Below are 12490 nucleotides of genomic sequence, written 5' to 3' on the forward strand. Positions count from 1 at the left end.
TACGACATGTATGGCTATTGAGGCGCATACGGGACCGTTTGGAACATCTAAGGACTAGAGTGGGCGGACATGCCGCCTGTCTGGTCTTCTCGGTTTGATTGAGAATACCTCATTGAGGTATTCTGAAAGCTGTCATTAAAGTTCGACGTTGAGGCCGACTCTGATAGTTGCATATTCTTCTTTTGCTGGATTAACATCCGAGCATCGGCATATGTTCTCTTGGAACCATCCGGTTGTACATGCCGGATGACTTTCCTCTTCCCTAGCTCAGGAAACCGAGTCCGGCCAGGTGAAGCAAGGGCTTCTATCCTTCCCTTGGTTTGGGGTAAGGAGTGGCCTCTCGGTCTTTGACCGGATTGTTCCTTGGTGGAAACAACCGTCCGTTTATCAATTAGATCCTTCATCTCCCCTTTAAAACTTGTCATGAGAGTCATGAGCTCGTTTCTAGTGATGGGGGTGGATCCTTCAGTCACCTGGAGCTGACCAGCCGGCTGGCCGACTGTTTCACTAGGCCCTACCTGGTCGGTGTTCCGTTCCCTCCTTTCGGTGGGACGGATGCGTCGTGTTTTAAGGGACCCATTAGGGGTCGTACGAGTGTCAACTTCGTAGTTGTCATCAGCGTCCTGTCCGATTAGACTTGGACGTCGGCCATAGGCCGTTTCTCATTTGGAGGTGGTACAGGTTGTGAAGCCATCTCAAAAGTACTCTCCCCATAGATGGCGCCAAATGTTTCGGGGTTTTTTTGATGTCCTGCGGGAGAGTTACAATTCCGGGACTGGTTTCTGGACGCCTGTATCTGCAAAACAACGGAGACTTCGGTTGGGTGGAGTTCCGCCTCGGACGATTAAGTTAGAACGTGTTTGAGGAGTAAAGTGCGGAAACTAAAAAGTCTCTCTTGGATTCCAAGAGAGTATCTGCAATGTGTAATTGCTCAGTTCGAGGTGTAAAATGTCTGACTTTCTCTGATTGTGAGTTAATGTGTATTCATTGTGTTTCCAAGGGGGAGTATCTCCCTTTTATAGGGTGTTGGAAAACGTGCCTAGTACTAGGTTTCAGTAAACCTAGGACTGAATGGGCTTTGCCTAGGAATTTGGGCCGTTTGAGGCCAGTTTCCTATTAGGCTATCTTCCTGCCACGTGTCGTGGCCAGATTGGTCCACCTTTGACCTATCACGAGGTGACACGTGACGGGCTCTGATTGGTCCACGCGGATGACATGTGGCAGAGTTCCATTGGTCCACGTGGCGGGAGAAAATTCCCTAATCAGTTATTAATTCCAACAATAGGAGCACATATCAAATTGTATCTATTTGTCCTATATGTAGTGTCAAACACTACAACATCTTCATAAACACTATAATCTTCTCTCATCATCGAGTCTCTCCAAAATAGTGCTCTTAACTTGCCTTCTTTATTCAATCTAAATCTAAAGAAAAATTCAGGATCATTAGCAATTTCCTGGTACATTATTTCAGAGACTGGTTGTGCATCACCACCTTCAATATTTTTCATTTTCAACCTTGTCCAATAATTCAGATGGTCTTTCTTTGTGTGTCCCAAGTTTTCTTCACCTCGAGCTTCATTGCACATAGCTCGATATGAGTCCATAGCTGAAAGTCTTGACTTTGCAAGTTTTCTATTACTTGTCCCTTTTCTTCTGTCATCTCTCTTTCAGATCGATGAAGATAGTGCCATTGTTTTCTTGTGAGTTCATGATTATGTATCATAACATGTTGTACTACTTCAAACAATCCATCCTCATTCATCTTGACTCTTAACAAGCTCTACAATCTGTTCTTGTGATAGGACTTGCTTCTATTTTCTTTTCTTTTTGTTTTTCGCATTCTCCACAATTGCTTCTTTTTTTTTCTTTTTTCTTCCCCCAGTGTTTTTTTACCTTGTGTAGGACAAACATAGTATTTCTCCACAATAACTTTTCCAGTTTTATCCCTAGTTCTACCTGTATGTTTCCTAACTGAAAATCCTACAATTGATGCATGTTTTTTGTAAATCTCATGCATTTCTTCTAAGGTTTTTGTTTTGATGCCTAATAGTGTTCTCCCAACATCAATATTAGTTTCAACGACTGCAATTTAAACAGTATAGTAGATTTAAGTTTTATGAAAAAAGTGTAACTATATTTCAGTAATACAGTAACTTTTAAGCCATATCAAGTAACTTTGACAGTGTTATCACTAACTTCACTAGTTTATTAAATTATATAATATAACTTCTAAGCCATATTATGTAACTTTAACAATAATAACTATAACTTTTAAGCCATAAACAAAACAACACTTATATTTCTTAAAATTACACTTATGTTTCTTAACGTTACACTTCTATTTCTTAAAGTTACACTATAAATTAAACAAGTATGCAATTTCAATTTTACTTGTACTTTTCAATATTAAACAGAAACTTCAATTTAAACAATTCTGCAACTGGTCAAAAGCTTAATGTTACCTTCAGAAGTTGAATCTTCATCCGTTGAGATTTGTTCTTCATCCGCCGAGATTTGCACTTCATCAACTGAGATTTGTTCTTCATCGAGATGAACTTTACTCTCATATGAATTTGCATTGATCGTAATTTATTCAATCACCAATTTACCTATTTTTGGTAATTTTGTACAAATTAAAAACAAAATTACGTACCTGAATTGAGGTTTTGATGCATTGCATTGTCATAGATTTTGCAGTTTATGTGAATATTTTTGCCACATTGCCTGCAACTTAGGATTTGTTGCATAGAATCGTTGTTTAAATCAACATCAATTGCAGAATCAACTTCAATTTCTTCTGAAACTTGTAGATCGTTTGAAATTGGAGCTTGAATTTATTTTTGAGACTGTAATAATTTATGAATTAGGGAATCCATCGATGTTTTGCAGAGAATTTAAGAGAATATTTCGAAGAAGACAATGTTTTGTATGCGGCTCTAATTTAACGCTATTTATACTCTAATTGTCACGTGTAAATCAGGCCTTACATTAAGGTTTGAGTAGTTACGGCGGGACATTCAAATATCTAAGTCTAGATATGTCTAGTTTTTTGTGACCACTTATTGCACCAATTTACCATAACCAATAGTACTCCCCCAAACAGTACACCAACCCCCTTCATCACTTCTTCCTATTTCTCTGCCTACAAATTTCACTCCTTTTTCATTCTCTCCCAAAACAAAAACTCCTCCATCGTCGGGAAAAATGGCACACTCGTCAATTGATCCCAGAAACGGCTACTGCTCAGCCACAAAAACCTTCCACACCCTCCGCGAAAACCCCCCTCTTCCACCTGAAATCACCCCTCTCTCCATCACCGACTACGTCTTCTCTCTCCTCCATTCCAACCCCGATTTTTCTCCTTCCTCCCCTGTCCTCATCGACTCCGCCACCCACCACTCTCTCTCCTACTCCGACTTCCTCAACCGAGTCGACTCCCTTTCTCATTCTCTGTCCAACCTCCGCAACTCTCCGCTCTCTTGTGGTGGTGTCGCCTTCATTCTCTCTCCTCCCTCGTTCCACATCCCGGTCCTCTACTTCTCTCTCCTCTCCATCGGCGTCATCGTCTCCCCTGCTAACCCCCTGTCGACCCAATCCGAGTTGACTCACTTACTCCAACTCGCTAAACCATCTGTCATATTCGCCGTCTCTTCTATATCCTCAAAGGTTAATTCGTGTTCCTCTGATGTCCCCGTTATCCTCCTCGACTCGCCTGAGTTTGAATCAATGCTGACTTACCGAGTCACCCGCCCTCGAGTTACGATCCCACAGTCGAATTCCGCGGTGATTTTATACTCGTCTGGGACTACGGGACGAGTCAAGGGAGTTGAATTGACTCACCGGAATTTCATCGCGTTGCTCGCTGGATTGCACCATAGGAGAATGAAGGCGATTGAGGAGGAAGAAGGGAACAAAACTCGGGCAATCTCTCTATTCTTTCTGCCTTTGTTTCATGTGTTTGGATTCTTTATGCTGCTTAGAGCGGTAGCAATGGCGGAAACGTTGGTTTTAATGGCGAGGTTCGATTTCGAGAAGATGTTGGAGACGGTGGAGAGGTATAGGGTTACTTATATGCCGGTTTCGCCACCGTTAATGGTGGCGTTTGAAAAATCGGAATTGACAAAGAATTATGATCTTAACTCGCTCGAGTTTTTAGGGTGTGGAGGTGCGCCGCTTGGCAAGGAGGTTGCTCTGAGGTTTAAAGCACGTTTTCCTCATGTGGAAATTGGACAGGTAATTTTTCGTATTTAATTTGATGTTTTCTCTTAAAAACAATTTTTAATTTTATATGCTGTACTATATACTTGATATAGTAGTATCAAGTTTAGTTATCCTGCTCTTGAAGTGATTTAGAGATACTTTTTAATCATATTATATCAAGTTAAGGCTGTTTTGGCGTAGATGTAAATGATGTGGACGAGATTTGATCCCTTTTAAATGATCTAAAATGTGGCCGTTCTGGAAAGACATGACGAAATGTTCTGTTGAGTTTTCTGTACTTTTGGGATTATTGCTGTACTTGATTTAGTTAATTGCTGCCTTTTTCTTTGGGGCCCTGTTATGTGACTAAATAAAGCTAGTAATTGTAAAGTACTGGTTTTTTAAATCTATATTTATGCTGAATGTCTTTACAAATACTGTTATTATATAAGTAAGTATCATTGTTGTTAATGTGATTATCGTACTAGACTAGTAATGGAGTTTGATTATCAAAAGAAGTATTGCATGATAATGTTACACTGCATTTGCGTTGACATGTTAAGTAGGATAATGGGAACAACTGAGAGAAATCTAACTAATTGAACGAGATATATGATAAATGAAATTGTCAAGTTTTGAAAATTAAAGCTATAGAATGAGGAAGAATGGTGTTGTGGAGAAGCATCGAAAGAACGAAGTTGTATGATTTGGTAGTATGTCAATTCTAGAATGGTGTTGAAGGCAAGGATTTTATTGAATAGTATGAATTAGTCACGGCTCCACCACAAATGGACAAGGGAAATGCATTAACTGTGAAATTAATATTAAGAGGAGGCCTTAAGCAGGCATTCTTGACTTTTGAGTTCTAAGTTAATCTTGCTACAATGATTGATAGCTTTTATCTTTTTAAGGTTAAATTATTGAGTATAGATACCATTTTGATTGGATTATATATAGTTGACGATTAATTGATAATGAGTGAAAACTACTACTCCCTCCGTCCTTTTATTATATGCCTATTTCCCATTTTGCACGGGAATTAAGAAAGTTAAAGATTTCTTATAATTAATAATTGGGAGTTAAGTATGCATGTGGGGTTAGAGAGAAATAGAGAGAGAAAAAAGTGGTTGAGAATTAAGAGAGAGAAAGTATTGGAAATTGATGTCAAAGTACAAAAAAGAAAAAAAAAAAAAAAGATGACAAATCATCAAAAAGAGAATAAAGTACAATCTATAAATAGAAATAGACACTTAATTTTGATGACCCAAAAAAGGAATACAGGCATATAATAAAAGGACGGAGGGAGTAGTAAGAGGAATGGTTCTTTGTCCTGATGCGCAAGCAGGGAAAGTGTCTGACCAGCTTATGTTCTATATTGAAGATTAGGTAATATTAAACCTCCTAATAAGAAATCGAATTGGCTAATCAAGTTAACAAGGGCCATTCCTAACAGCATTAAACTAACTTGGAAATAGTTTATTTCAGTATATTTGACTGATTAGATTTATATATACTTTTTGTTTCTGAAATTTGACTATATTCGAGTTTCTAATACGAAACAAGCACACCATTAAGTGGGTTTAATTTTTTCTTTTTGGAATCTACATAGACTTAGCTTAAAATATTTGCTAAATGCAAAGAAACATTTCAATTAAAATTCTAAAATTCAAATTAACAAAGGAACTTATCTAGAAAATTTGAAAACAATCCATAGTATAGTTTCTAACTGTTCTAAACTCCAAATTAATAAAAGAACTGAACAAATTTAAAAGATAAAAACCCAAGATCTTTTCTTTAGATGCAGTACCAGAATATAATCAATTGGTTGTTTTCTGCAACCATTTTTAAACTGATTGTTTTGTATCTATCTTCTCCACTGTGACCTTGGGTGCTCAGAGTTATCATGGTATTCTGAAGTTTATATTCCCATCTGTTTCATATAAAACCCTTTTCCTCATCCACACGGATGAGTAGCCAATCTTCCATCACAGCATTCCCTCCTCTGAGTAAGGTGAAGTAAGCTATGTGTGGCCTTGGAAACTACTTTAATGAACTTAAAACAGTACTAGGAGTTACATGGTTTTGAAATTCTTCAAAATGATTTGCTATGGGTTTCGACTTTCAAGTTTTTGTTTCCAATGTTTAATCTAAGTTGTTTTTGAAAAGATATGATCTTCTGGGGTTAATTAGAGAAGGAAGAGAAGCAAATGGGAGGTAATTTTCAAGTTGGGATATTTGTCTTCTTTGTGGGTCAACAATTCAACATTTGTAAATATTGTCTGCATTTGTCAATTCTCTGTGCATAAATATATACTGTATAAAAATTAAATTTACTGTAAATTTCGGAAGAATATGACAATATTAACACACCTTAATTTGCATAAAAAAAGACACCTTCATGATTTCTACTAATATGACTGTACAGATTTTTTAACTTTTTTGGGTATAAGACTAACCTTGTAGATGCAGTTCTAGTTTGTTGGTTAACATCATTTTTGAGTTATCATCTAGAGGTTTATAAGGAGATTGATAAGGTAGATATTGATGATTGAATGGAAATAAATTACATAACAAAGCGTTATGATGAAGCTAATGCATATGGGCAGCACACTTTCCTCAATTGTTGTATTGATGTGGCATTGGAGATGGATTTTGAGGCTAGGCTCTAGTATAGTAGTACATATTACCATATATCTTATGTTTCGCGAGAAAACAGATCAATAGTGAGGCAAATTGTAGAATTGGCGGCACCTGTGTGATATGTAAGTGATAGTTTGGAACCATATTGATATGTGTAAGACCTGTGTGATATGTGTAAAACCAAATTGTGGAAAACGGATCAATCTTGTTCAGAGCTAATTGCCAAGGAAAGATTTTGTATCTTAGTTGTAATGGTCATTCAAGAAATATCTCTAGTTCTATCCCTTCCCTTCCCTCCATCCCTCTTTCTTTTCTTAAGAAGCTAGTTAAACTTCAGTAGCCATTTCTGAGCAGCAAGCTTCCTTGCTGTTAAGCTAAGCTCTTGTATCACTTCCCTGAAAAGAAATACTTTTAAGAGTTTTAACTTGCTGCTTACTGATACAGATTCCGCAAGTATACGGAACTAATTTCATGGGAGGTTCTGCAACTTCAATATTTGTTTTCTTTTTGTCATATTTGCTCTGTCCTCTTTTGTAGGGATATGGAATGACTGAGACAGGGGGTGGGGCAGCGTCGACAGTTGGACCTGAAGAGTGTGAACGATATGGTTCTGTTGGCCGCCTACAAGAGCACTCGCAAGCAAAGATTGTTGATCCATCGACAGGAGAAGCCTTGCCTCCTGGTAAAGAAGGGGAACTATGGCTGCGTGCTCCAACCATCATGAAAGGTAAATTTACCCTGAAGTTCTATGCGTCTCCTCACCGACACATAAAATATATTGTACTTGTTTTTAAAAGTTGGGAACAAAATGTCATATCAATGAAGGGAAATTCTAACAAGGCTAATTGATATGTTTTATATTATACGTAGTATATATTATTTTTATATGATCAAGGAAGAAAATCAAGCCTCTTGTAAAGGGCCAACTTTATTTATTGTAGGGTGATAGCAAGCAAGGTGATGGTCAATACAATCAAACTAGCTAGAAGGATGGTGCATTTATGTTCAACATTAGCTTTGAAGTTAGCAATTTGTGTTCTTGAAAGCAATGGTTTAAGATTCTTAAAATTGACATCATTGAGTTGGCTCAAGTCTATAAGAATATTATTGGTCATATATTGGATCTCATAAGGGATAACCCACTAATATCTACGGCTGTAATGATAATAAAGCCTCATTTGGTTGAATATGGGAAATGCAAATGCCTTGGAAATTTATATTCCCATGTAATTGGAATTCCTAGGAAATGCTAAATTGTGTTTGGTTAACCATGGGAAATGGAAATTCTCATGGGAAGTTCCACTTACCTAGGTAATTAAATACCTTCATTTTGTGGGAAGTGGAAATTCATCCCATGAATTTGTCAACCAAAAAACTCCAAAAAATTTCAATTCCTAGAAATTCGACTTCCCATGTTTTTATTTGTCAACCAAACGACACCTAAGTATAATGACACCCAGGCTATTACCTCATTAACCAAATTGGAGATCCTTCGTAAGAGGAGAAGGTTCTTCTGAGATATTAATCCTGCCAGGTTCCTAACCTAAAAACATATCTTTGAAGATCTTTAACATTGTAGACTGCTATCCAATCTTCATCCTAGTTATTGTAATAGACTACTAAATCTGACTTGTGTTTCTGATTTAACTAGGCTAATAAATAAAGCTTAAAGCTTGAGTCTTTGATTGATAATGGCAGAATTTGGATACAAAGTGATAGGTTAATAGCTTTAGGCTACTACTCTCTTGTAACTTTAGGTTATCACTCCTAGTAACTTAAGGTTACTACTCTCAACATTTTTCCTCACACTTCACATAATGTCCTATTGCATATCCTATCCCCTATTTATACTAAGGCCAAAGACTACTAACCTAAGTACTAGACTTCCCAAATTGCCCTTCCTAAGGTTAGTCTATTACAGTTACTAGACCTATCAACAATCAATTCAATATAGTTGTGTGGCCTGGCCAATACATGTCCATGAGTATATGACTAGGATATAAAGTTTGATAAGTAAAGGCGCATTGTTCTTGGTAGTCAAGGTTTAGAGTTTACAAATCAGTAGTGGCTCTCTTTTAAATACCTTTATTAATGGACATTGCTTTAATATGAAGTGTGACTTAGTTGCAAGCTTAGAAAGTTTGACACTTCCCATATCTCTACTTTTCAGTGAAAAGTAAAAGGGCATCTGAGTGTGTGAGTCATGACTAACCACCCCCATATTACTTTTGTAACATGCTGCTTAGCAAAAGGCTCGTAATTACAGTTTCCTGGAAAATTATCAACTTCTGTATCATTTGAAATTGTTCATCTCATTCCTAGGGGTCCTTATCCCCTAGTTTTTGGTGGACTTCTGGTCTGTCTTCCCTGTTTCATTTTCTGTTGTGGAATGGAACTTATAGAAAAAGATTATAACAAGATAGACGACTTGATTGATACTGTGCAAGATACACCTTATGAGCTATTTTTGATTTCATGGAAGTATATTTGAATGTTAACAATTGAGGAAGGGTAATTGAATGTGAAGCGGCCACTTTGCAAGATACATCTTCAATGTTACGAAAGGATTAGTCTCTAAGCTTGTCTGGATACTTAGATAGGGGCCTCAGTTCCATCAAAATGGCTCACCACAATAAACAAACACCACGGGATGTTGAATGAGAAATATAGACATTAAATCATATCTTTCTCACAATTTCATTTGGTCATCATGAGGTTAAATGAATAATTTTGATAGGGGTTTCATTTGAAGTTGGAATCAATTTACTTCTACTATTTGGTCTCGTCTTACATTTCATTTCATTTCAAGTAAATTGTAGACTTTTGCTGTTTTGCATATAGAAGATGCTCTGGATGCTAAAATTTCTTGGTTGCTTTAAAACGACCATTTCTATGTAATAAATTTGTTTTTCTTTTTGTCAATTGATTCTTTTTTCCTTGTTAGTTTATTAAAAGAAGCCATATTAATTTTCTGATCATTATTGTGCATCTAATTACATCACTCATGTAGTTTCCGGAAAGCCTTGGATACTCCTTAAGGCATCCTTTTCATTTTCTATCTCATGGAAGCTCTATGGACTGGTTTAGCAAATATTGTTGTCATCTGTCAATGTTAGCAGACATCATCATTTCAGCTCTTCCTATATTTCAATTGGCCAAGATTGATGGCTATTTTTTGTCCTATTTTGATATTATCAGCTTTATCTGTTAATATTTTATACAATTGAAAGGAAAGATTTGTCTTGTGTTATACTTCGTATCATTTTATTTTAAAAATGATCAATTTGACTCTGATGTTTGTCTAATAGCAATTGTAACAACTGTAGGTTATGTTGGGGATAAAGAGGCAACTGCTGCTACCTTCCACCCAGATGGGTGGTTGAAAACTGGCGATCTTTGCTATTTTGATAACGATGGATATCTTTACATTGTTGACCGGTTAAAGGAATTGATCAAGTACAAGGCATATCAGGTTAAAAGATAGCCATTTGATGACAAGGACAATCATTTTCAACTTTAAAACTGTTCTATATTGACTGGATCATATCCTTTTTCAATTGCCAGGTTGCTCCAGCTGAGTTGGAACGTTTGCTATTATCACACCCAGAAATTGCTGATGCTGCTGTCATTGCGTAAGTTGGTCATCTTCCTATCCTGCACACATGATCCTATAGTAGATTGCATCATTTCACTCCCTGCATTGTTTTATAGATTTCCTCACGGACAGCATGAATGTAAATTGTGTTAGTTTTTTCCTCTCTCTCTCTCTCTCTTTTCTCTTTTTTTTTTTTTTTTTTTTTGGGGGGGGGGGGTGGTGGTGGTGGTGATTGTGTATTTGGAAAATCTTTCATAAGTTTATACCACAGGTAATTAATTTGATATCAGGCTCCAAATGTCTTATATATTCACCTGAAGTTAACTTTTTAGTTGGATCCCTTTTTTTGAACCAGCCTCAATTACCAACCTTATGTGGAATAAATCATGTTAGTTGTTACAAACTTGCAATATAAAAAAAGTTATGATAAACCTTGTTTGTTGACTGCAGTTATCCTGACGAAGAAGCTGGAGAAATACCCATGGCATTCGTAGTCTGTAAACCTGAAAGCAGCATTACTGCGTCTCAAGTGATGGATTATGTTGCAAAAGAGGCATGTTCTTTCTAAACTGATAAAAAACTTGGTATTATTTATATATAAATGGTCAAAACTTTATGCAAAGGTCAAAGAAAAAGGGTGGACGGTGATTGGATTGATGATGAAATAGAATCCTGGGTCGCAAGCAGTGATTCGATTGATGATGATGAGAGAGAATTCTTGGTTCAGTTCTCCACTTTGACGACAGAAAAAGGATTGATCAAATTTAATTGAGTCTGACTCATAGTGATCATTTATCAAGCTGAGGATCTAATCTTACAATTCTATACTAGCCAGTAGCCATCCTATAAAATTACTTCGGTAGATCTTGAATTCTGTTGCAATCATAGTATCATATTATAGATTTAAAGTCAAAAACCTGTTTTCTGTTTAGCTGACTATAGGAGGCCCTTCCTTTGGCAGGGTAATATGGTGGTGTGAAGTTGTGTCATAATAGTGCATCTGTGATAAATTGACGCCCATGTTATTGCTGATTGATTTGAAACACTACCATTCCTTTTGAGGATTACTTTGAGTAGGACAACTTATGGTTTGAAAGTAACGGCAAACACATCTTTGCATCTGTAGGCTGCATACATGACACTCCTACTACCCCATTGAGCCTTGTTGTGGCATCACCACATTGGGGTAGTTTTATTCCATACTGTTGGTGTTTTAATGTTTCCTTATAAGAGTGAGGTTGTTGGCCATACAGTTATTCACATGCATAGCATAATGGAGCGCTAACCATTGTTGAAATTGTGAAATTGTTAGTCATAGATGTGTCTTTTAACTTTTGATTGATTATTCTTTTTAAACCCAAAAGTAGGTTCGTTTGAAACCTTATAGTTGTGCTCTCACATCTGTGCAGGTTAGTCCATATAAGAGGATACGCCGTGTTGCTTTTGTCAGTGCTATTCCGAAGAATCCATCAGGGAAGATCCTTAGGAGAGAGCTCGTCAATCAAGCTACAGCTAGTCCATCTAAGCTATGATTAAGCAATAGTTTCCTGCAACCTACCTGTATCAGTTGTAGTTTTGGGCTGCTTAATGTTGCTCATTTATTAATATTCGAGTTGTAGCAGAGCATGAGTGCAACTCTTTTGTGCAGGGGTGATATTCCTTGTGAACATTTTTTGAACATGAGTTTCTGTAATTTAAACCCTCTAATTAAGTTATGCGTTGAAACTCAAATACATTGTTAGTGGTGGTTCAAATGTGTATATGAATTTTATTGTTTACAAATGTACAAATTTAATTGTGAGAGTGATATTGTAAATATAAGTTAAAGCTGCGTATTTGTTGGTATAATTGATACATTTGACTTTTTCCATAACATTGACCATCTTTTCTTACAAAGTCAAAAAATAAAACAATATAGTAATAAGTTGTTGGATTTATCTTAATGTATAAGAAATTTTGTAAAAAACCTCCCCAAAATATACTATTTTTCTAAAAATCCACCCATTTTTTACGAAATTAAAAAAAACCACCTGCAAAACCCAAATCCAGTAG

At 36.6% G+C, this 12490-nt stretch overlaps 1 protein-coding gene across 1 annotated transcript; it reads left to right on the forward strand.

The window, feature by feature from the left end:
* The first annotated feature begins 3053 nt into the window (after window positions 1-3053).
* On the forward strand, window positions 3054-12283 carry LOC110739783 (4-coumarate--CoA ligase-like 9). Its single transcript, XM_021920254.1, has 6 exons — window positions 3054-4236; window positions 7381-7570; window positions 10170-10315; window positions 10408-10475; window positions 10889-10991; window positions 11848-12283. Exons 1-6 carry the CDS (start codon window positions 3208-3210, stop codon window positions 11968-11970), a joined length of 1659 nt encoding a protein of 552 aa, XP_021775946.1. The 5' UTR covers window positions 3054-3207; the 3' UTR covers window positions 11971-12283.
* Window positions 12284-12490: the final 207 nt, after the last annotated feature.

Source organism: Chenopodium quinoa, unplaced genomic scaffold, assembly GCF_001683475.1.
Source record: "Chenopodium quinoa cultivar QQ74 unplaced genomic scaffold, ASM168347v1, whole genome shotgun sequence".
In the NCBI taxonomy this organism is placed as follows: Eukaryota; Viridiplantae; Streptophyta; class Magnoliopsida; order Caryophyllales; family Amaranthaceae; genus Chenopodium; species Chenopodium quinoa.